The following is a 24290-nucleotide window of genomic DNA, read 5'->3' on the forward strand; positions in this document are numbered from 1 at the left end:
GACGAGCTGCTCTCTCCTCCCAGGAGCACAGCCAGGTGTTCAGCAGGTGAACATCCTTTTTCAGCCTCTCTTCTTGCTTTTTCTCCTGCCTTCTTGAAACACTCATTGCTTTTGCCCATTTTCACCCTGCCTGGGGTAAAATAAGTGTCTAATTTTCTTCATGCGCTTTGATGCCTTCCAAACTGGGCCTACAGTGCTTGAGCAGGAGATTAAAAAGCAGAGACTTTTGCCTGCAATGACATTATTTTGGTTTGGGGATATTTGTTCAAAGCTCACATTTTGCTCTTGGCTCACTACAAAAATAAAAGAAGAGACCCACCCATGGTAGATGTGGGCAAAACTTAGTCCCTCTTGGCCAGAGAGGGATAGAAATTTTCCACCCAATACAGACACATGGAGAAGTTGCTGTTAAGAGCAATCCAAAAATATTACCCAACTGTGGCTACATCTGGGGGTTATTTTCATAACATTCCCTGTCTCTTTTTTTTTTTTTTTGGGTGTGTGTTTTTTGGTGATCCATCTTCAGGGCACACATGGTCAGGTGTGTGGAATCAGGCACAGTGAGCCATGAACAGCTGCCTCGACACCAAGGCTCTGGCATGTGGATGAGAGGACAAAGCAGATGGAGCTGATCTGGCAAACATGGCTTTGGTATGAAATAATGATGGGAGATGTGTTTTGGGACCACCAGTGAAACCACATGATCCCATAATGGTGGCACCCCACCCAGGTGTGCCCACCCTGGGCCAGCTGTTACCTGCTGTCTTTGGTAGGCTGAGAATGTCCTCTCCAGGTCCTCGAGGTCCAGGATTTTGAACACTCTCGTGTCATCTATGTTGGTCCACACGGTGCCTGCCAGCTTGTTCTGCAAGACAGTGGGAGCATTGCAGGTGGGGGTCCTCACCCACTGCCCTCACATCACCACCATCCAGCACCTCACTGCCCAAATTTTTGCCCAGCTTACCTCTGGAAGCTTGGACCAGTTGAAGGACTTGAGGGCGTTGGTTGGCTGAGGGATGCTCTTCTTCTTGAAGGCCATGCCCGGGGGTGCTCCAAGGGGAGGCATCAGCCCCCCCAGGGGTGGGGGGCCAGGGGGAGGTGGGGGACCCCCTGGAGGAGGTGGTGGGGGAGGAGGTGGGGGACACCCCCCTGGGAGTGGGGGGGGTGGTGGAGGGGGGAGAAGGGAGCCGGGAGTTGGAGAAGGTGAAGGGCCCCCGGGTGCTCCTGGTGGCATGGGAGGTCCTCCAGGACTGGCAGCACAGATTGCCCTCTGGGAGAGAGAAAGAGGAATGGGGACTGGTCATATGGAGGTGGGGACACCAGCTAAGAAATACCCCCATGCTGATTTTTAATTGATTTGGTTAAATTTTAGGGAAAAATGAAGCATTCAAAGACTTCAACACTCCTGACTGAGGCTCAGTGCAGCTGAGAGGCAAAAATCAGCCCATCACAAGGGACAGACACCTTGGTGGCTCTTCCAACACGCCTCTTTCTCAGTCCCCCCATGCAGCTGAGTCTCCTGGAATCACCCCACAGCACATGCAGGCTGTTAGGGACTGGGCCCACAAGAGGAGCAGGTTTGAGGTCTCACCCTGCTCATTTCATGGAGCTGCGCTGTCAGATCTGCCACCTGCTGCTTGACCTGCTTGTGCTCGCTGGACTCCTTCTCCAGCTTCTCCTTCATCTTGTTCAGCGTCTGCATCATCTCCTCCTTCTCCTGGGCCTTGGCATCACACTCCCTCTCCTTCTTCTCCAGCTTCTGCTGCAGCTCTGTGTGCTCTGAAACAGCCCCAGGAGACCACTTTGGGTGACAAACACTCCTTTTTGCCAACAGCAGCCCATGGTGGGGCTAAACCCCACTCTGCCCTGCAGAGAAGCTGCAGCTGACAAAAGGGAGCCTGTGCTGTGCCTCAATACCCCCTTTGGAGCCTCTTCATGAAAAAATATTATTTTCTTTGCCCATTTTCCATGTCAGCCCCATGGCATGACACTATCTCAGCCCTTCAATAAAGCCTGCAGATACATGTATAAATACACATATAAATACATGTGTATGGTAACTGTTTAGCCAAGGTTAGAGTTCACACTGTGTATTCCTCCACCACTCACCTTTTCTCATTTTCTCTGCTTGCTCTTTCCACTGTTTCACTTCATTTTCATTGACTAACCTAAAAGGAGAAGAGATGTAGCACATGAGACAATCCTACTAGAGGAAACAGGAGACCATCACCAGCAAGGAGCACAACTGAGAAAGTGGAATTAAAGGCTCCCAAACTGGCACACCTAGTAACTCTGCTGTGTCCCCTCAGCAAGGTTATGTAAAATTTATCAGGGAACACACAAAAACTCCTAAATCTCAAATATTACTGGCAAATTCTGTCTAACAAAAGGGACGAGCTTCATGGCTAAGGTGGGGTGAAGCCAACAGCTCCAGGGATGCTGGCTGGTGTCCAACCAAGGAGCAGGAACATCACTGTGTGACAGTGACCAGCAAGGAACAGTGACCCTTGAGCACTTACATTCGTACAACATTTTTAATGTTGAAGTTTTCCAGGGGAGTGGCATCAGGGTCCTGCCCTTTGTCACTCTGGATGACAATCTGCTGCACGATCCTGTCCAGCAGCAGCCAGTACTGGACGGTGTTGCCGCTTCTTTTATCTGCAGGGGAGGAAGGGGACAGACTGACATGAGCACAGGGCAGGTTGTGATGACACTGCTGGGCAGGAGGGCTGGGCTGCCAAGCCTCTAGCAGGCCCTGGCTTTCCTGGCCTCTCCTGGGACTCACAAGGCATCTGGAGACAGTGGTGCAGGATGGACATAAAGTGCGGGTACGCCTCGCTGTGCGTCAGCCTCTTCCTCGTCAGCTCGAACATCTGAGTTGCACTTTTGGTGTCAATGTGGACCTGTGGGCAGGAGACAGGCAAGGTCAGGCCACTGCAGCCACAACAGCACCTCCTGTTCCCTGAGTCTCAGCTCCACACCCCATGAGCCACCCTCACCCCAAAACTGACAGACAAACTGGCCTCACTGCCCTGCGAGGGGCAAACAGAGCTGCTGGGCAGGCAAAGGACAAAAGGGCTAAAGCAGGCTCTAGGACAGATGTTGCAAAAGAGCAGGGCAACAGGAAAGATTTCCAAGCTCCACATTTTATCCAGAAGACCACTCTTTGTCCCTTTGACTACTCTTTTAAAACTAACTGTGACACTGAGTGCCAGTGTCTGCATCAGCAGCATTCATACTCACCAGCTCAAATCTTTTGGCAAACTCCAGTTCATCTTCATTTCTAAGCATTTCAAAGAAATCTAAGTGCCTGAGGAAAGAAAGAGAAAAAAAAACCCAAACCAGAACAACCTGTTAAAAGCAGATATAAATGTTACAATTAATAAATTACAGGCAGCTGGTTTGTCAGCAGACCAGGCACTGGGAGGGCTTGAAACACCAAGTGGACCTTCAGCCCTGACTTCCTAATCACTAGAGGATGTGCAAGGAGCCTTTTGGGATGAGAAGAGGTGGATGAGGGCTGACAGCATCCCCTGATGGCACATCCTCCCCAGCTCAACCCTACATCAGAATGCAGCAAAACCATGTTGGAATTTTTTTCTCCCTCTCTGGAGACAGCAAGGAATTTCTAGAAGAGGTGTGACTCTAGGCCAACACCTGAAGCAAGGGCAGGAGACAAAAATCACAAATGTGCTGGGGGTCCCTACTCACCGGTCTAGAGTTGAATTTTCATGTTGCCTTAGTTTGTCAATGACTGGCTGGATGCCCAGCATGAGGAATTCATATCTCAGATGGAGTCTGAAATCCAGGCTTTCCTGCAAGGCACAGGCATGGGCTCAGCACAGCAAGGTGCACACCCTCAGAAAGTTCACTGAAATAAAATAAGCACCCCAAGCACACCCCAAGGCCCCCCTGTGCCAGTCCCTGGTGCTCACCACGCCTGCCCCCTGGCTCAGGACAGCGTTGATGAAGGACATGATGGCTGTCTTGAGGCTCACTTCATCTCGGTACCGGCCCGTGCTCTTGTCCAGGTCGTTGATCAGCGTCTGCCAAACACAAGGGGTCAGTTCAGTGCCCTGTGACAGCCCCAGTGCTGCCCAAACAGCCAGGGAACACGGGCAGGAGCAGCTCCTGGGGATGCTCCATCAGCTGCTGGCCACCTCAGCACCCATCTGCAGCATCCCCAGCCCACCCAGCAATGCTGCAGCCTTGCAGAGCTCTGATCCCAGGGACCCTGCACAAACAAGCCTTTTTTTTTGGTGGGTTTCACCTTTCCTCCTTCCTGCAGATCCCATCAGACATGGCTTTGGGGTAATTCTGTATTTTTCATAATTCTGGATTTTTCAACTTGCAAACAGCCGTAACAAAACATCTGCAAGCTGCCACTTAGATATTCAGGAGGAGAAAGGGTCAGGAATGCTGAATTTCAGGGGCTGAGTGGAGACCCTGTTGTGGTTTGGAATGGAGGAAATCTAGGGAAGTGATGTAAAACTTTTCATTCCCAAGGAACAAAATTTAGAAATAAAGGAACTTATTTAGAAATAAACAATGAAAATTTTTACCTTTAAACAACTCATCTTTAAAAATACCCCATAAATCAACATAACCCATTAACAAACTGTAAGAAAGCTTGTAGAAGACAGGAGGGGCTTCACGATAACAGGGTTCCCCAAAGAGCTGATATCAGTGAAGAAATTAGAAACCACAAAAGAACTGGGTTTTTCCCTCTTATAAAAAAATCTCCATAACATTAACAAAAAAAAAAAAACCAAAAAAAAACCAAAAAAAAAAACCTGCAAATTTCTCTCCCTAAGTAAACTGAGAAAAAACCCCTATTTTAGAAATAATAAACGGACTAGAAATTGTAGGTTTTGTTTCTTTACATTATCAATAAGAAAAAAAGGCTGTGAAGTGATCTGAAGAGTTTAATTTAATTCCTACTACCTTTTTTCCTTTTAATTACTTTCCTTATTTCCTTTTAATTTATTAATAAAATTTTCTTTATACCCTTTTAAAGTTTTAAACCTGCTTTACCTTTCTCCTAATCCTATCTCACAAGAAGTAAACACACCGATAATTAACCGACACCAAACCCGCCATCCTCTTTAATCCATTAACCAAAAAAAAAAAAAAAAAAAATCTCAAAATTAGTAAAAAATCTCAGATTACCAAGCCAAAACCAGCACCCCCACCTACCTGAAAACGAGTCCTTTCACTGGCATATTTCTGGTAGTGCAGCATGGCCTCCAGTACCTTCTTGTGGCCCCCGGGAACCAGGCACACGGCGCCCATGATTTCCAGCACTGCCACTTTTGTCTTAATATTCTCTGTGCTCAGACTCTGAGCAATGACATTGATGCTCTCCAGGTGGGCCAGGACGTGGGCCCTGCCCAGGGAGTTGTTCATTAGTGCTTTTATACATCCAATGAGCGAGGTATGTATTCGAGACTCTGCTGTCTCATAGTCCATGCTTTTGAGAAAGTTCAGGATACATGATAAGCCATCCAGGTCGATGAAGCGGGTCACAAACCTGCCAGAAAAGGGGGGTTTTCACTTTAAAATTATTAATTAATTAGTTATTAATTAATTTATTTATATATTAATTATTTATTAATTTATAATTAGCCCTTTACCCCCAATCAGTCTGTCGATGTACACCTAGAACCTCCCTGTATACTTGTTCATGGAATATACTTTCATCAGAAAGCCTGAAGGCCTCCTGTGGCCCAGACACAGGGATGGGGGTGTTGAAATCAATTTAATTGGTGCCTGGTTGCCTCTGCTACATGCACAAGGTTCCTCAGAGTGAGGATATTTCAAAGAGAACCAGCTAACCCAGTCACCAACACAAGTCTCAGCATGGAGGTTGGAAGTTTGCAGTCACACTGCAAAAACACCAACCTGAGTTTTGAGACAATTTTTGAACTGGAAGAAGATCCCAAGCCCTGAAGTCACCACCTCATCAGCTGCAGACACCTCAGTGTCAGCCTTTCTCCTTCTGCCACCTCTCCTGCCTCACCATCCACACCCCTCTCCTCCCTCAGGCACAGCTCCCCAATTTTACGGGATTTCTGATTTTTACGATGATTTACAACACCACTGAACAGAGAGCAGACAGCAAACACAGGGCAGTGCCCAGGCAGGTTCACCAGAGCAGGCAGACCCAGCACTGCACCCTGCTGAGGCATTTTAGGGCCCCCATGCCCAGTGCCACCCAGGCTGGGTGTCCTCTGCTTTGGCAAAAGGCTGGAAGGGCAAAGGAGCCAAGAACATCCCAGCACTGGGATGATTTTAATTCAAAACAAGCCATGCTGATGGGCAGCAACAAAAGGAGTAATTGCAGGCTTGGGGAAAACTGCTTTCTCTGCTTCAAAGCTTGCTCTTCTTCCAGCCAAAGTCAATAGAAAAGTTGGTGTTCACTTCCCTGGGTGCAGAAGTAGGTCCGACAGGTAAAATTTTCTACAGAGCCTGCTGCATCCCTCAAAAACACTCAAATCCCACTTTTAAGGGTTTTATAAAGTTTCCTGGCTGGCCAGCAGCCCTGCTCACTGCAGGGGCCAGCACCCACAAGGTCCAGGTGTCACAGAAATCAGGTGCTCACCCTGGACCTTGGGAATTTCTCACCATTAACCACAGGTGGGAGTGAGAAAGGTATTTGCAAGCAATAGTAAATTTGTTTCTTCCATAACCAAAACAGGTCAGACACTTCCCAATGGAACATATTCCCATCAGAAGATGTCAACCTGAGGCACCTTAGGTGTTGCAAAAGTGTGCATGCAGACTCCAGAGAAAATGAAATTAGGAAAAGCTGCAGACATTCAGAAAGCATCCCAGCCTTCATTTATCCTCCCATCAAAAATTCTTTTCCATTTCATAAAAGCCTGAAGATTCATGTGACTTTATTCCCTTATAAAGTGCAAGAGGAGTTGAAGCTGAAACAAAAGTCCTAGCTGACCAATAAAAATTCTTGTTTTCTTGGGAAAAAAAAATCAATCTTCAAGGAATTTTTACATTCTGTTCAGTACAAAGGAAAATTTGGAAAAATAAAAAGGTTGTCTGATTTGCCTGAATAAACAGGGAGGTCTTGGTGGCTCTTGGTCACTAAAGGACCAAGAAAAAGGAATAAAATGACAAAATATGACACAAAAAAAAAGCAGTTGGTGAAACCAAAAAAAGGCAGTTAGTGCCTCAGAGTCCTCACCTCCCTCACCCTGTACAGCTCCCATTTATATTCCTATTTAATCCCCTGCTCTGGCAGAGAACTCAAATCCAAAGCCACAAACAGGGAAGGGAAGGGAAGGGAAGGGAAGGGAAGGGAAAAGGGAAAAGGGAAAAGGGAAAAGGGAAAAGGGAAAAGGGAAAAGGGAAAAGGGAAAAGGGAAAAGGAGGGGGAAGGGGAAGGGGAAAGGAAAGGGGAAAGGAAAGGGGAAAGGAAAGGGGAAAGGAAAGGGGAAAGGAAAGGGGAAAGGAAAGGAAAAGAGAAAGGGAAGGAAAAGGGAAAGGGAAGGGAAAGGGGAAGGAAAAGGGAAGGAAAAGGGAAGGGGAATTGCCTCATTGGTTTTGTCCGCAGTGCAGTCTTCAAACTTTCAATTGTTTTATTTCTCTCCTCCTCATCTTCTTTTTCCAAGGCGATCAGGGATTTTCTCTGTGCAAGGAGGAAGGCAGAGATCAGAAGGGGAATGTCCCTGTGTGCCCAAGGAGTGGCAGTGCCAGTGCCAGTGCCCACCACCCACTGTGCTGAGCCATGGGGATCCTAAACCCACCCTGGAAGTCTGGAATCCTTATGGCAATCCCAGAACTTGGGAAAAAGAGCAGTGAGGAAAACCACTCCATGCTCTGCAAGGAGACAGCCTGGATGGGGACAGAGGGGTGAAGGCACTGTCTCCAAGCCCCCACACAATTCCTGCTCTGCTCTGCACTGGTGTGAGCTCAGCTGGAGTCCTGGGGGCAGTTTTGGGCACCACAATGTAAAAAAAGACATCCAAAAAAAGCATTAGGCTATTGGAGATCATCCAGAGTAGGCCATGGGGATGGTGAACAGCCAGCCTTGACACTCCCAGTCTCCCAGTGCAACCCAGCAGTGTCCATCTCAGCTGGGGACAGAGGCTGTGTGCACAGGATGCATCTCCCACACTGGGTTTTGCTCTCCAGCTGGGGCTGGGGCTGGGATTTGACTCCTGCACCATGGCTGCCTGCTCCCTGGGCATGCATGAGGCACAGCTACAGCTAAAGCAGCTCCCTGAGTGGCTCCTGCAGCATCCAGCAGTGCTGGGCCCCAGAGGTGTCAGGGTGAGCCCTGCCAGCCCTGGCTGAGGCTGATCCAAGGCAGAAAGGGTCCCAGCAGATATGAGGAGCTGTGCTGACCCCTCCATTTAACCCAGCTCCTCTTCAGCAGCACGTCAGGGAGATCAAAGCCACCCTGCAGGCATCTGGCAGGCTTTGATCACAAGCTCTGCTCAGGCTCAGGGCCCTGCCTGGCTGGCAGCCCATGGCCAGCACTGGGTGTTCCTGCCTTCCCAGAGGGAAGCAGCACACTCCCTGCTGGCTCACAGCCCCTGCTCATCCCTCTGGCAGTGCTCAAGGCCAGGCTGCATGGGGCTTGGAGCTACCTGGCCTCTTCCTGGTGGAAGGGGGTTGGAGCTGGATGTCCTTCAAGGTCCCTTCCCACCCAAAGCCCACCCATGGTTCAGTGGCTGCACAGAACACCCCAGGTGCTGCAGGAGCATCTGCATTGTGCAGCTGTACCTGTCACAGGTGACACTGCCACCCAAAGCCCACCCATGGTTCTGTGGCTGCACAGAACCCCCCAGGTGCTGCAGGAGCATCTGCATTGTGCAGCTGTACCTGTTACAGGTGACACTGCCACCCAAAGCCCACCCATGGTTCAGTGGCTGCACAGAACCCCCCAGGTGCTGCAGGAGCATCTCCATTGTGCAGCTGTTGGTCTAAGAGGTGACACTGCCACCCTCTCAGGCACAGTGCTGGCACTGTCCCCACCCTGCTGCTGCCCCACAGGGGGTTCAGAGTCACCAAGGGATACTCACAGCAGCCATGGAATTCAGCTGATCAATGTAGAACTCTGGCCAGCTGGTGGCTCCTTTATTTTCTTCCTGGTCCTGGGTAGGGGATAAAAAAAGTGAGACAAAGCCAGATTAGTAAAAAAATTAGTATTAACATTCCCTGCCCTTCATGACCAACCATTTCTAAAGCACCCCTGAGCTCTTGCATTGCTTTATATGAACATAAAAGTGTGACTTTCTATATTCTGAGCTTCCCCCTGACTCCATCTATGCAAACATCACCTGATTTATTGAACTGCCATAAATACAATTACACCACCTGCCTGTGACCAAACACTGCCCCACTGATACTGCATCAGTCTTGTGATTATCAGCTTCAGGGAAACCAGACTGAAATTTTACATCCAAATCTCTCATTTCAACTCCACAGTGCCCTTGAAGCTTTGCCTGCACAGCCTTGAATATGCTCAGGGGGAAAATGTTTACAAGCAATGAAGAATGTTTAAATGTGACATGATCTAGGCTGCACTCCTGGAGCAGAACCATGACTTATCAACATATCAACAGCCTAAGAGAGACTCCAGGCACAGCAGCTCCTCTGGGGGCTCCATAAGGCACTGGGAGGGAACATGCATCTGGCAATGTCACCTCTTAAAGGATGCCAGCCCTGGGCCCATGGTCTGTGACACTGAGTGATGCAGAGCCTCATCTGCCATCCTGGTCCACGATGCCCTGCATCTGTCAGGGCTCAAGAGGGGTTTTCAGGTGCTACCTTGTTCTTGTAGGACAGGATTGAAGGATTAAAATCCCTCAGTTACCTCTGAGCCCAGCTCAGGTAATGCTGCACATTCCCAGGGGCTGCATGGAGCAAGCAGGCAGAACTTGAGGGAATACTTCATGATTAACATTTTCTCTCACTTTATTTTTTTAAAGACATATATATTAAAAGAAGAAGATGATTTCACAGCAGAAATGCCACAGCTCTAGGCTGGAGTCAACAAATTCTGCACAGATCCCAAACATCTTCCATCAGTAACCACCTTCTGATCACAGCCTGACTGGCTGCATGGCTTTGCCCCTTCCCTAACTTTCAGAGCTGTTTGTAAACCTCATCCCACACCACAAACACCTGTGATGGGGGGAGCTGGACAAGCCCCAAATATTCACTGTGCCTCAAGAGGCTGACGTGGAAAACTTCTGTGCACCCAAAGTTCCCCAGCTGCAGGCAAGATGAGGACAAGCAGAGTGAAGGACAGGTGATTTGGATGAGACTCACTTTGCCCCTGGGCAGAACAGCCTGTGCCTCCAGCCCTGACCCTTCTTTGGCTGTGCCCGGCTCCAAGGCAGGGACAACACAAGTGTGAGAGCAGCAAGAGGCCTGGGAACCTCTGCCCTTTGCTTTAACACTTTTTCCTGACCCCCACAGTCCCTCAGAGGTGCCAAGCAGCTGGGCTGAGGCTCAGGCCATCTGTCTGCTGGGTGTCAATTCTATCTGACATGGCCATGGGGACTTCCAGCTCCTCACTGAGCCCTGGGCACTCGTGCCAACCCTCTCAGTGCCCTGCCAGGGCTCTGCACAAAGCTTGTGGGAATTCTGATTTTCCCAGCTTTCCTGCCCCACTTCAGAGTCCAGCATGCAAATGGACTCCAGGGGACAGCAGAGCTGGGACACTCACAGGTGCCTTGAGCATGGTCCTGTCACCTCCTGGAGGTGTCAGAGAAGCTCCTTCCCATTGTCCCTCTTATAAGGAGCATCTCTGTCCCACCAGAAACACCAGCCAGGAAAGGTGGCAAGGTCCAGAGGCTTGCTTTATCAGAGGCACCAACCAGGAAAGGTGGCAAGGTCCCCAGCATGGCACAGCAGCCAGAGGTGTCCAGATGTGCCCAGCACATCTGGGCAGGGAGTGAGATCTCTGCTGAGGAATGGGGAGGGAAAGCAGCAGGGCTGGCTCACCCCACAGCCCAGGACCTGCCCTGTGCTGTGAACACCTGTGAGGCAGCCAGGGATGAGGACCTGCTGCTCATTTAGGGTTGAAAAGAAGCACTGGAGCAAATAAAGGTCTCCAGGGGGGTGGAGGGGAGGCTGAACAACAAAATTGGCTAAACTGCTCATTTATAATTAACGTGCAGCATTATAAATATTTCCCTTTGCTGGGCTCCCCCGGGCTCTTGCATTTCCTCCCTGAAACCCCCAATTTAGAGAGTGCTCTCAATTAAGTGCAGCAGAACCTCATTAATTCCGACGAGCAGCTGGGCAGGCTCCTCAGAAAGCAGCTTCCCAGGCAAAGGGGGACTGCACAATAAAGCAGGCAAAGATCAGGGCAGGGGCTTCCCTCCCCTCAGCTCCCTGCAGGACGTTGCTCAGTGGTAATTACTGGGGCTAATGGTCTACAGCACACTGGGAAGTGTCCTTTGGTGTGCTCCTGGTGGTAAAGAAATCTCCTGACAAAGGCACAGCCCGGAGGGAAGTGAGTCACAAGGCTCTGCTCAGCGCCAGGGGGAGGGAGGAACCTCTCCAGCATCAGGGTTTGAAAGGGTGAGTGTGAAAAATGCTCTCCCAGCACGCAGGGTGGGTTTTGGGGATGTGGGTTTTGCAGCCTGCCTGCAGGGAGGGATGCCCAGACACAGAGCTGAGCACCTCCATCAAATGTGAGTGTCTCCAGGATGTTCCACTGCAGCACTGAACATCTCCCAGAGCCTTCTTCCCTGGGCTGGGGCTGCTGTGTGTGCTCTCAAGCAGCAAAGGAGTGAGGGCTGCTCTGAACCCTGCTGCAACCCAGACTGAGCTGCTCTCTCAGAGACACTGATGGCTTTAATTGCACATCAACATCCCTCACTGTCCTCCAGGCCCACATGTGCTCAGCTGCAAAAACTGAGACATGCCAAAGCTGCACAGACAAGGGCAGCCCTTGCTGCATCCCCTGCTTTGTTCCACCTGAGCCCCTCACCTGTTTCTTCTTTCCAGGGACCTGGCAAAACCACAAATCCCATCAGCTGCAGCCCTGGTGTCACCAGGTCACCCTCTCATGTCACAGCCTCTGCTGTCCTGAGCCCTGTGCGTGGGGCTGATGGGAGGCTGCCCTGTTCCAGGGTGACAGGGGCTGCTGTGATGTGAACCCCACAAATGAGCTCCATCCCCTCCTCAGCACTGCAGGGAAAGCAGTGCCCAGCCATTAGCAGGAGCTTTCCCAAGTGAGGGTCACCAATCTGGCAGCTCCAGCCATCCCTTTGCCCTTCCCAGGGGGATTTCACACTCCCCAGCCCTGTCATGTCTTGGTTTTGAGCCTGACACTTCCACAGCCCTTGTGCCTCCCCCTTGGAGTGTCAGCAGCTCCCACTGCCAGAATTCCTTCTCTTCCCAATGGCCACTGGGCACAGGAGGTGGGGGCTCAGCCAGTGGTGGCTCAAAGCAATTTCAAGGCTGCTCTCAACCCGTTTGCACCTGAAGGAGCCTCCCCACAAGCTCCTGCTGCTCTGAGCTGCAGGAATGCAGCTGCTGGGAGCAGTGCAGCCCCCCAGCGTGTCCCCATGGTGGTGGGCAGAAACACACCTGTGATGCTCCTCAGAGCTTTGTCACACCTGCTTTGCTTCCTCAGGAAGCTTCTGGCAGCACCTCACAGCTCCTCAGCCTGCAGGTGATGTCACACCTGAGCCAGCAGCCTGCTTCCCCACCATGGTGGTGCTCTGGGATAACTGGAGCTGCTTTGGGATAACTGCTGGTGGCTGGCTGAGCTCCCCACCCAGCTGATGTCCAACACACCAAGCTACACCCTACAGGGCTGGAGGGAAAGAAAGGGCTGGCTCACAGCAGCCAGCTCCATGCAAGCCCCTCAGTCACAACACCAGTGGCTTTTCTCCAAGGTAGAAAGTGACAGGACAAAAGGAGATGGCCTCAGGTTGTGCCAGGGGAGGCTTGGATTGGATGTCTGCAATAATTTCTTCATTAAAAATGTGGTCAGGCACTGGAACAGGCTGCCCAGGGAGTGGTGGAATCACCATCCCTGAAGTGTTCAGAAAAGTAGGGATGTGGCACTTGGGGCCATGGTTTAAGGGTGAACACAGCAGCACTGGGTTAAGGGCTGGATTCAGTGACCTCAGAGGTCTTTCCAACCTTAACAATTCTATTATTTTGGTGGTTCACCTCCCTTCTGGCACCACCTGCAAGGCTGGTCTGCCCTAGGAGAGCTCCTCAGGAAAGGATTAAAAAAAAAACCCTCTTCAATTGGCACCAGCTGCAAAAACAGAAACACCCCCTTCATTTTTACACATTGTCCTGACATAACTTTTATTTTGCACAGTGCTCCCCACCCCTCCTTGCTGCTCCACAACAGCAGGGCAAGGGAAAGCTGGCAGCAGTGGCAGCTCACTGACTGCTCTGGATGATCCACCTGGATGCTCTTTCCAAGGTCAGAGAGGAACCAGGCTGTGGCATGGATGGGTTTTAAAGCCAAGCAGCCTCTATGAGATGTTTAAATCCAGCCCAGCTCCACCAACATGGCCCAGCCTTTGCCAGGAGTGTGCTGGTGGAGATGTGGACCCACCACAGCCCCCCAAGGCTCCCCCATCCCTCCAGGTATCCCTGGAACAGCACCAAAGCTGCTTCCCCATGGAGCTGTGCTGCAAAGGGCTGGAATTTCATCAGACTCTCCCCAAGCTGGGATCTCAGGGTCTGAACCAGCCCAGCCCAGCCTGCTCTGGTTTTTCCATATGCTAACACTTGCTATGCCCTCTCCTCCACAAACACACACACGTGCCCCTGTACACTTTTCCCAGGGTTTAAAAATTATGCTCCCCATAAGCAAATATAGCATGACCAGATGCCTTTGGTAGTCAGCTGGTTCATTGTTTGAAAAGCTCTGCTTCAAAATCCAAAAAAGATTGCTAACAGATGCATTTTTTGGCTGGTGAGGGAGAAAAACCTTGCTTAAACAAAAGTGTGTTGTGATTGGAACTAAAAGGGGAATTACCTTGAAAGATAAAAACTATAAACATTTCCCAGTGAAAAACATCCCCAGCCATGCAAACAGGCAATTTCTCTCTGTCAGCCTGAGCAAATGACACCTGAGATGGTATTTCAACCTGCTGCTGCAATAACAGCAGGTCTATCTGCATGTTCAGAGGTCATGAAATCCTTCTCATCCATCCCAGGTGACCCTGGAGCATGGCAAAATGCCCAGCTGTTTTATCCTCCCCTCCCCTGCATGCCATCTTTGTCAGCTTTTGCTCTTAGTTCTGGCTACTGCAGCAAAAAAATATGGGGGGGGGGTTGATGTTTTTTTAAATGAAGGAAATGGGAGGCAAGCCCCAAAAAAGAGCTGCAGGGCTGAGCAGGACAAGTGGAAGAAGGAGCTGGGAAGCAAAGCTCTCTGGAGGGAGTGGGTGGAAGGAGCAGTTGGAGGGGAAAGAAGCTGTCTGCCTGGGAAATAGAGGATAACTGGAGAGACATCACTCATTTATTACAGATTTCCCCTGAAAAATCACCACTGCTGCCTCTTCCTAGTGCAAAAGGTTTTTATCTGACCTCTGAGGAAATTTTAGATACAAGCTTTGCTTCACACTGCTCAGAGCAATGCACCCAGGGCTGGTGATGCCACTGGGTTCTCAACACAAGCTTACAGAGCTCAGCATCCCTTGGCATCCCTGCAGGTCATTTTTCCTCTACTCCAGCTTTGGAAATGCTCAGCTGGACCCAGAGGGAGAGGGGCAGAGCCAGACCCTGCATTGACATCAGCTGTTGTTCACTACCCATCCCTCTCACCTGGTTATTTATTCTGAGCTTCCAACACCCTGTACCCACCTATATTTTGAGGCTCATAAAAGCCACCCTTTGAGCTGCTTTAACAGCTTGGCATGACCTGCATGAGCTGTCAGGAGCCAAATCTCCTGTGATTAAACAGGTCCTGCAGACTAAGCACCAAGGGTTAATCATTAACTCCCTCTGGAAAAAGGCCATCCTGAGTCCCACCCTTGCACGGAGGCAAACCCACAGCCAAAGAAACAGCAAATCTGGAAACCCTCCTGCTTCCTCCCTGCACTTCCTAGCAATATCCTCTCCTGGAGAGCGGGGCCAGCAGGGAGTGAAATATTTTGGGATGAGCCATGAAACGAGTCATGGTCCAGAAATACCACTTCTAAAAGCAGATTTCATCCCACTGGCAATGCATCTCTGCCTTTGCATTTCCCTGCTTTATCCCAGCCATAGAGGGGCTGACAACTTCAGAGAATAATCTATAAATCTCTCTCCCGACCCCAGCACTGCAGGGCTGCTGGGTTCAGAGCAGAGTTCAGCTCCTCCTCAGGCTGCTGCTGGCAGAAGTGGGCAGCCCCACCCCGAGATGCTTTTTGTCCCTCTGCCTGTCCCCTGAGTGACACAGGGTGATGCAGGAGGGCTGGGACCACGAGGAGCTCATGCAGTGCAACCCCCAAGGATGGGATCAAACCCACTCCCTCCACGGATGGAGAATCAGGGAGGACAAAGCCTCCACCCTGCCAAGCCAGTTCTGTGGGCTGGGATAAAACCAGCTGCTAGCAGGGCAGAGAAACCAGGATGAAACCAGGGCTGCAGGCCAGGGGGAAATATTCCAGGGAAAGAAATGTGCCTGAAGGACAGCTGGATTTCCCCTATATCCTCTCAACAGGTGCTGCCAAGGCTGTCAGGTCCTTTTCCAGGACAACCCAGCAAAAAATGTCTCATTTTTGGTTCCCTTTTATGAAATCTTGCCTGTCATAGGAATACATAAAACAGCAACATCAGGGATGTGCTCTGCAGAGCTGAGTGTGGTGGATGACACCAACAGCACAGCAGAAGCTCCAGCCAAAATTGGCAGCAGAGTAAAGAGCAGAAACTGCTCAGAGGAGAATTCTGGGTTGTTGGTAATCAGGCAGCTGCCTGACACTGATGTCCACCTTTTCCAGCCCCCTGGGACCCACCAGGTAAAACTGGGTGTTGCAAGCATCTCAAGCAACATCTTGTTGTCAAACACAGGCTTTGTGCACACCCTGCACTTCCCAAACCACTGCCACTCCAGGGAGGCAGGACCACTGTCCCCTGCCCAGCCCTGCTGCCCTGCCCAAAAAGCAGACACTGCTGGAGGAGTGCAGCCCCTCTCCTCCATGCCAGGCTGCCATGTAGGTGATCTGGCCTCATAAATGCACAGGAGCACAAGTGAGATTCACCATGAGCTGCCAGGATATCCACCAGTGTTTCTGCTGCTCATCACCAGCCATCACCACACAGGGCAGGACAGCCTAGAGCCTGCTGTGCTCTCCAGCCCATGTCAGTCCTGATTTCCTCCATGGCTGGAGCCTTCATTGATACGGTCTCACTCATTTTTAATTAAAAATATTTGTCTCCATCAGAGCAAGCAGTGACACAGTGCAGAGCTGTGCTCTGCAGCTTACTTTAAAATTTAATTTTAAATTTTAAAATTGAAATTTAATTTCAAATTTCAAATTTCCAGGGATAAGGCATCCACAACTTCTCTCTCTCTGGATTTACTCATACATACAGGTGTGCACATACATTTACATTTACATTTATATTTATAGTTATAAATATATGTATATGTATATGTATAAATATATTTATATGTGTATTTATGGCATCGCAAGCAGGGAAGGAATGGCTGGAACAGCCAGAGGAATGAGGACCAGAGGAGAGCAGCAGCCAGGATCCAGGCTCAGATGGATCCTCAGAGGATGATGCCCCAGACACCTCTGTGGCTCCTTCCCCCATGAGCAAGGAGTTTCATAGCTCAGCCTTTAAAAACCCATGAGAGCAAGGAGGGTCTGGAAAGGGAAAGAGCCACCATCAGCTCCATCTAAACCCTTCCTCAGGAGATTAGATAGCATGTAATCTGCACTCACAATAATAATTACATGGCTTTGCTTGATTTAACTCTCCCATTATCCAGACACACCATGGCCAGGCTCTGCTTATCCACCAGGGAGTGAGGAGCAGCATCCCCTGCCCATTCTCCTGTTGATCCAGAGCAGTGCCTGTAATTTGTTCACATCCCTTCTCCCCTCCCATTAAATCTGGGGCATGGCAGGCCTCTGTCTAACAATAATACAGGGATTTCAGGGGTATTTATGAGAGGCTTAAAACTTAATCCTACATGAGCAAGGTAAGCCTGCTCTTGGCCTAAAATGTGGATGGAAAATCTGGTGCCATTGCTACAGCAGGAGAAAAGAGAATTTACAGCAGTGAGCACCCTGTGAGCAGGGCAGTGACTGCCCAGCCACCCCCTGCAGCCAGGTGAGGGGCACTGTGGCAAATTTGGCAATGGAATCACAGAACCCCAGAATGGTTTGTGTTGGCAGGAACCTTAAAGATCAGCTGGTTCCAATGCAGGGACACCTGCTACCAGACCATGTGGCTCCAAACCCCACCCAACCTGGCCTGAAACACTCCCAGGGATGGGGCATCCACAGCTTCTCTGGGCAACCTGTGCCAGTGTTTCAACACCCTCACTGTAAAAACCTTCTTCCTTTAATCAAACCTAAATAAACCTCCAGTTTAAAACCATTACCCCTTGTCCTACTGCAACAGCCTCTATTATAAGGTTTGTCCTCATCTGTTTCATAAGCCCCCTTTAGGTCCTGGGAGGGGCTCTGAGGAGATGGTGAGCAGCCCCTCACCCCTGCAAGGCCAACCTCAGTGCCCACAGAGTTCCACATGGCCCTGATGTGCTGGCAGGGATGAGCATGGTGTTGTGGGGACACCCATGTGGGTTGTGGGGACACTCTCTCCAGCCTGAATGGGCTGGGGACCAAAGATTCTCTTTTCCCAGGGTCACCCCAGGAACAGGCCTGTCACAGACATCTTTTATGAAAAAGCCTTTTCTTAGGATTTTTCCTCCTGAGAAGCTGAGAGGCCTCAGGGACAAAATGTAACCAATGGTTTTCTGCTGCTGTGGAATGGAACAGGTGCATCTGGGATTGGTCTCATGTGGTTGTTTCTGATTAATGGCCAATCACAGTCAGCTGGCTCGGACTCTGTCTGACACACAAGCCTCTGTTATCATTCCTTCTTTTTCTATTCTTAGCCAGCCTTCTGATGAAATCCTTTCTTCTATTCTTTTAGTATAGTTTTAATATAATATATATCATAAAATAATAAATCAAGCCTTCTGAAACATGGAGTCAGATCCTCACCTCTTCCCTCATCCTCGGACCCCTGTGAACACGGTCACACAGGCCCATTTCTGTGACACCCCAAAGATCACCTGGCATCCCAAGAGAGCTGTGTGCTTCCCCCCATCCTGCATGAGAGGGAAGAGGCTCAGCACCCATGAAATCTCTTACCTTTTTCTTGCTGCAGTAGATCTGCCACTTCTTCTCCGCTGGCAGCGCAAACATGGCCTCTCTGTGCTTGTCTGTGAGGTCAAGCTCATCCTGGAGAGGGGGAAAGAAACACAAAACATGCGCCATGAGTACACAAACAGGTGATGGCACAGACACAGCCCCCCAGACAAGCAGTGTAAATCAACGTGGGGTCACACCACGGCACAGCAGTGACCCCACAGCATCACCCCATGACTCTGGATTTGTCAGGGCAATGATGCCAATCCTCATCCTGCTCTTGCTGACCTCTCCTGACTCTGGGCTGTAAACTTCCCTGCCTTGTCCCCCTCAGACATCTTCTTCATTGCTTTTAAAGGCTGTGAGTGTTTTGGAAAGGACACCCATGAAGCCATCAGGGCTGCCCACAAAGCTCACACTGACAGCTTTAGGTGAGCAATCTCATCTAAGACACACACACACACAGCAAAGAAAAATTCAAACAGGACCTTTCTTTTTATCATCATTACTTCACTAGAGCACCTCACCCTGAGTGGTCCAGCCCATTTCCACTGCTGACACCCTCATATCATCAAAAATTGGCTTTTGCTTTGTTTTCCTACAGCTAAGAATAGAAAGCTCTTTTCCTAATACCTACAGCTCATAAAGAGGTACATCCTCCCCATCAAAACTGCATCACGTACTGCCTGGCAGAGATAAAGCTGTTTACTGACTGAAGCCTTTATTGGTTTATCTGATGTTTTAAAGCACACATCCATTTCTGACTCAGAAGCTCAGTTAGCAGCGTGCCCTCCGCCGGGATGCCCGAGCATTATCAAAGCCTCATCGCTTCCTGGTGCTGGATGTAGGTCAAAGCTTTTATGAGGGAACTAAATAAAACATTCAGGCAGGGCTGGGAGGCTCGCTGCTGAAGCCAACATTGATCTTAGAGCCATGGGTGTCTCTTAAAACCACCAGCACTGATGCTAATCCTCGTGCTGGAGGGGTTTGGGGGCAGCACTGAGAGGCTGCAGAAGGTCACAGGAAAGCCCTGCCATGGCTTCAAGCCAACTCATCCCACCCAGACTGTGGATTTAAGTAAGAGGATCCCCATTAAAAATTACACATTTAATTCCAGCAAGCAAAAAAACACCATATATGGAGAACTGCTAAAGCTTCCCTGCCTGAACAATAACACTTAGCAACTAAAACAGCTTCTGAACCCCAGTCAAAGCCTCATTTGGGGAAGGCTGAGCAAGATGCCTCTGGCAAAAGATGGGCCCCTGCACCAGCAAGCCCACAGGCCACCAGGAAATTCAGCTGATATAATTCAAGCTCGTATTGCACCCAGTAGCCAAGGAAGGGAGCTTTTTCATGTAACCCAAACCCAGGGGCCCCCTCCAGCACAACAACCAGTGACAGAGGGCTGCTGGCAGTCCCAAACACCTCAGAAGGGCTTATCTATGCACAGCAGGTATTGATTTCTCTTCTTGATGAAATTACTCCTCAAAAGGAAAGCTGTTGCAGAGGGTTTTTTTATTACACACTCATCGAGGAGGCTTTGCCTCTGCCTTGACCTTTTTACCCCACATCTTCAAACCACCATGCTGCACAGAGCTGATGCTGGTGGAGTTCTGGAAACAGACTTGGACACCTTTACAACAGAAAACCCATTCTGCTGTAACAGAGATTGGGGGGAAAGAGAGGACTGAGAAAACCTGAGCCCAGTGTAAGACACATCCCATCCTCCTGCAGCCAGGGAGGAGAACCTGGGCTGGGGACTACTCCAACCACTGCCACGCTCCAACATCCCCATGTCCTTACAGCCTGGGAGCTCAGAGATCCCTATCAACCAACCAACCTCCACCCCAGCCTTGGGCAAGCCTTGTCACCCTTCCATGCCTCAAAATCAAAACTGCACTTCCCCGTTGCTCCCTCAGGCTCTGAGCCAGTCAACATCCAAGCTCTGCTTCAGCCTCAGTTCATAGAAATCACAGAATGGTTTGGGTTGGGAGAGACCTTAAATATCATCTAGTTCCAACATTCTCCACCTTCTAAACCAGGTTGCTCATGGTCCCATACAGCCTGGCCTTGAACACTTTTTTGAAAAGTCTAAAGGTGACCAACAGGATGACACCCACACAGGGACCTGGCTGAAATTCACCTCACTGGAAAAGTAAATCTGGGAGTGTGGGGGAGGACAAGGGGCTCTTGATGAATATTTACCTCTGTGGTGAGGGTTTGAGCGAGCACAGGAGACTGCTTCCACTGTGACCCCACTTTCTGGCCATGTGAATCTGATAATCTGGCCTGAAAGCACCAGCCATAAGCACATCTGCACTTAGATCCTCAGAAAAATATTTACTGAAGCTTTCAAAATGCCCATACCCTAAAAAGACAACTTGTGCAAATGTGAAGATTTATTAACAAGGGAAAAAAAAACCCTAAACCAAGCTGAAACCTAAGCAGGAGCAAGAAGGGACAAAACAGAAGAACATATTAGGGAGGTGCTGGCACATGACAATGTGCAAACACATCCAAAAAAGGTGCAGAAATGCTTCTAAGTCTCACACAGCACATTTCATCGTGCCTCAGCTCTAACACGTTCAGTCATCACAGCCCTGCATCACTCAACAACACCTACCTAATGATATCTTGCAGGATGCTCAGGAGAGGTGTTTGAATAAATGCTGTGTGGCACCCAGTGAATATGAAAATCCTCCTAATCAAACAGTGACTAAGGACTGTAATTCAGAGCCCTAACACAGTGACTCAGCTGGGAAGAGTCAGGTTTTTGCTGGTTTTTACATGTTTGGGGATTCCTGCAGCCACCTCCAGCCCTTTGCTTAGGCTCACTGATGTGCATCTCAGTGCAGGCTGCTCAGAAACAGCTCCAAAAGATCAAGAAAGGACAGGAGCAACACCTGTTTTCTGGGGGCTCACAGCCCACTGCAGAAATGCAGCTCCCACAAAGCCTTTAACAATCAACTGGAGTCACAGCGCGGCAGAGAAGCTGTTCAGAAACTCACACCCATATGGGCCTTCAATTAATAATCATGAGCTTGATAATTAGGTGATTCTAACTGGAAATTCATTTTATGGGCCATTTGCAGTCCACACACTCCCAGTACAGCTCGTGATGCTGGCAGCTGTTGAAGAGTGGGAAGACAACCATGGGTGGGTGTCCATCACCCTCACAGCCCTCACCCCTCACCTTTCACAGCTCTGCCCCTTCCACCTGGCTGCCTCCTGTGTCAGGATCTGCCAACTTCACTGTTTTTAATACTCTTCTGGAATCAGGTCAGTGGCATAAAAAATAACAGCCAAAAGGAAGTCTCTGCCCAGAGTGTTTTTACTGGAAAGAGATATGCTACTCTTAAATGTTTATCCTGTACAGCTAAACTATTCACCTTTACATCAGGAAACAGGTTTCCACATTAAATCTTCATTTGAATATGGTTTTTTAAAAAAACTCATAGTGAAGCCTTGACTCTCAGTGTGTATTTTGCTATTTCCAGGAGGTACAACACTTGCATGCTGTGTGCTCTGCTGACAGCTCTCCATTCCAGCCAAGCAAGCCTCACCCCCTCTCTCTGAGCACAGCATGAGCTCCACTGAAGGTGAGATCCCACAGCATTCTCCTAAAGCTACCTGAGATATGTGTGGCTGAGCTCAGCACATGGTGAGCACAGCCCTGTGAGCCAAACAAGTGACAAGTTGTCCACAGCTCTCCCTTGGAGGACACACAGCAGCACTCAGGGACAGATGTCCCCATGGCCTGCACCTCCCCAGGCTGGCACCTCAATGCTGTGAGGTGCCCTGTGGGCAACCAACCCCCTGCTCCAGCAGGGCCATGTACAGGTGGTTTTTGGAGTATCTCCAAGGAGGGAGATGTCACCACCTCTCTGGTTGGTAGCCACTGCCATCTCCCACCACCTCCTGAAGGCAAAGCCAAAAAACCACTGGAAGAAACGTTCAACCCTCCCAGCAGGAAAAGCAACAAGTCCAGCCTCAGTCCTTTGAGACAAACTCCTGTCCCTGCCACCTCACTCATGCCATGTTTTAATGAGCATCTTCCACAGACTGAGAGCATTAGTGGGGGCAACAGGAGGGAGACAGCAGCATGCTGCAAATCTCCTGACTTCAGGAATGACCTCCAGGATGGGCTCCTGGAGCTGGGGGAGCCCAGTGCTGCCTACCCATGTCCACAAGACCACAGTGTGACCAGCATGGGTTCTTCCCTTTCATCCCACAGGTCCTTCGTGCCATCAGACATTCTGCATGAAGCATCTGGGGAGTAGAGATTAAATTAGGAATAACTTCCTACAGAGGAGTCTGCAACTCCAAAATACCCTTACAGGTTGTAAGAAAAGAATATTAAAAACCTTTAAATCCAATGTTCCTTTCTGGTTGATAAATTGTGCAAATTTAGTACATGGAGGAGATTGGGGGTCACTCATTGCCATAACTGAAATAATGATTATTTAAAATTTGCTTGTTTGTGCTGGGTTTGTATAAACATGCATATATATGTTTATAGAATGACAGAAAAGCTTGTTTTGGGCAGGACCATAAAGACCAGCTAGTTTCAACACATTCCCTGTGAGCAGGGATGCCATACACTAGACCAAGCTGCTCCAAGTCCCATCCAACCTGGCTTTAAAACTTCCAGGGATGAGGCATCCACTTCTCTCTGGATTTACTTATACATACAGGTGTGCACACGTATATTTATATTATATATATATATACACACACATACAGAAAGATGTCACTGGATCAATAAACTACCAAAATAATAAACAGCAAGTGAATTTACTCCTGGTGGGTGGATGCACAGAGTGTAGAACCTTCTGTAAGTGAGGCTATAGCATGTAAAGATGAGATCTCTTGGATCATCAAATGAAGCATGAGAGAGATCCAAGAATGTTCAAAAATTTTGGAAAAAAATAGAAGGAAAAAAACAAAGTGTGAACTTTTTGGCAATGTTTGGCATTTAGGGGTCCAGCATGGGAATTAAGAAGTCCATAAATAATGTCCTGTTGAAGCCTGCACCGCCTTCCTTTCTCAGGGGTCATATTGCTTTTTCACTCTCTTCCAGGCATTCTTCTCCAAGTTCATCAATGTGATTTATCCCAGAAGGCTGTGGTCTCAGGGGAAATGGCAATCAGCATTTTTCCCCCCATTCCTCATCCCTTGTTTTTCCGCTGCCCGTGTGGCCGGAGCAGCAGCTGCTGCTTCCAGTGCTGGCCCTGCTGCCTTCAGCAAACCCCTGCCCCAGAACACACCCCACTCAGCTCCTTATTTTCCTTTTAAGCTGTTTTCTTGGAAAAAAAGGAATATTAATCCTTATTAATCAGTGGCTGTTGCAAACAGCCCCTGCCTCCACACCCACCTCGTGCTGCAGGAGGAGCTCCTCCAGCTGCAGCTTTATTTAGGCAACTGCAATTCTCAGTGTATGCAGATTTATCTCAGGGGTTTTTTTAAAGTCTTTTGTTTTTATTATCACTAATAAAAATGCCTCCTCCTCAGCACACTTCTTTTCAGCTACAGTACCCTGAGAGCCTAAAAACAACTCCTCAGACAAGCCAACCCTGCTAATATTATCACTGTGTATTTTTAATTTCTCCGTGACAACTTGCAGCTGCAATTACAGAACATGAACAAAAAAAAATCAACTATTCATATTTTTAATGAATAAGCATTACAGATAAAAGATTATTATTCATTTTGCCTTTATGAATTTCCTGAATAAAGGAAATTGCTTACAGCCAAGTGAATGAGTAGCAGCAACAAGGAATAACAGAAGCACTTGGAAGTGCTCATGCCTGGTTAACCTCCTCCCACAACGAATTTTTCTTCCTAGTCTCAGAAAGACCCCAATCCACCCTGCTCAGTTATTGACCTGAACACACTGGACAGACACAAATGAAATATATATTCCTTCCTCCTCCTGCAGGACAGATTATGGCCATCAATAGCTGATTT

At 49.2% G+C, this 24290-nt stretch overlaps 1 protein-coding gene across 2 annotated transcripts in view; it reads right to left on the reverse strand.

Moving 5' to 3' along the window:
• DAAM1 (dishevelled associated activator of morphogenesis 1) overlaps positions 1-24290 on the reverse strand; it is a 96046-nt gene that overhangs the window by 24046 nt on the left and 47710 nt on the right. For both annotated transcript variants that reach the window (XM_054634783.2, XM_054634782.2), the window contains exons 4-16: positions 18327-18416; positions 9045-9116; positions 7551-7645; positions 5197-5530; positions 3936-4046; positions 3712-3815; positions 3244-3310; positions 2786-2903; positions 2520-2658; positions 2110-2168; positions 1592-1779; positions 965-1270; positions 758-865 (exon numbers count right to left, since the gene is read on the reverse strand). In XM_054634783.2, the coding sequence (XP_054490758.1) occupies positions 758-865; positions 965-1270; positions 1592-1779; positions 2110-2168; positions 2520-2658; positions 2786-2903; positions 3244-3310; positions 3712-3815; positions 3936-4046; positions 5197-5530; positions 7551-7645; positions 9045-9116; positions 18327-18416 (1791 nt within the window). The remainder of the gene's footprint in view (positions 1-757; positions 866-964; positions 1271-1591; positions 1780-2109; positions 2169-2519; positions 2659-2785; positions 2904-3243; positions 3311-3711; positions 3816-3935; positions 4047-5196; positions 5531-7550; positions 7646-9044; positions 9117-18326; positions 18417-24290) is intronic.

Source organism: Agelaius phoeniceus, chromosome 6 (genome assembly GCF_051311805.1).
Source record: "Agelaius phoeniceus isolate bAgePho1 chromosome 6, bAgePho1.hap1, whole genome shotgun sequence".
Classification (NCBI taxonomy): domain Eukaryota; kingdom Metazoa; phylum Chordata; class Aves; order Passeriformes; family Icteridae; genus Agelaius; species Agelaius phoeniceus.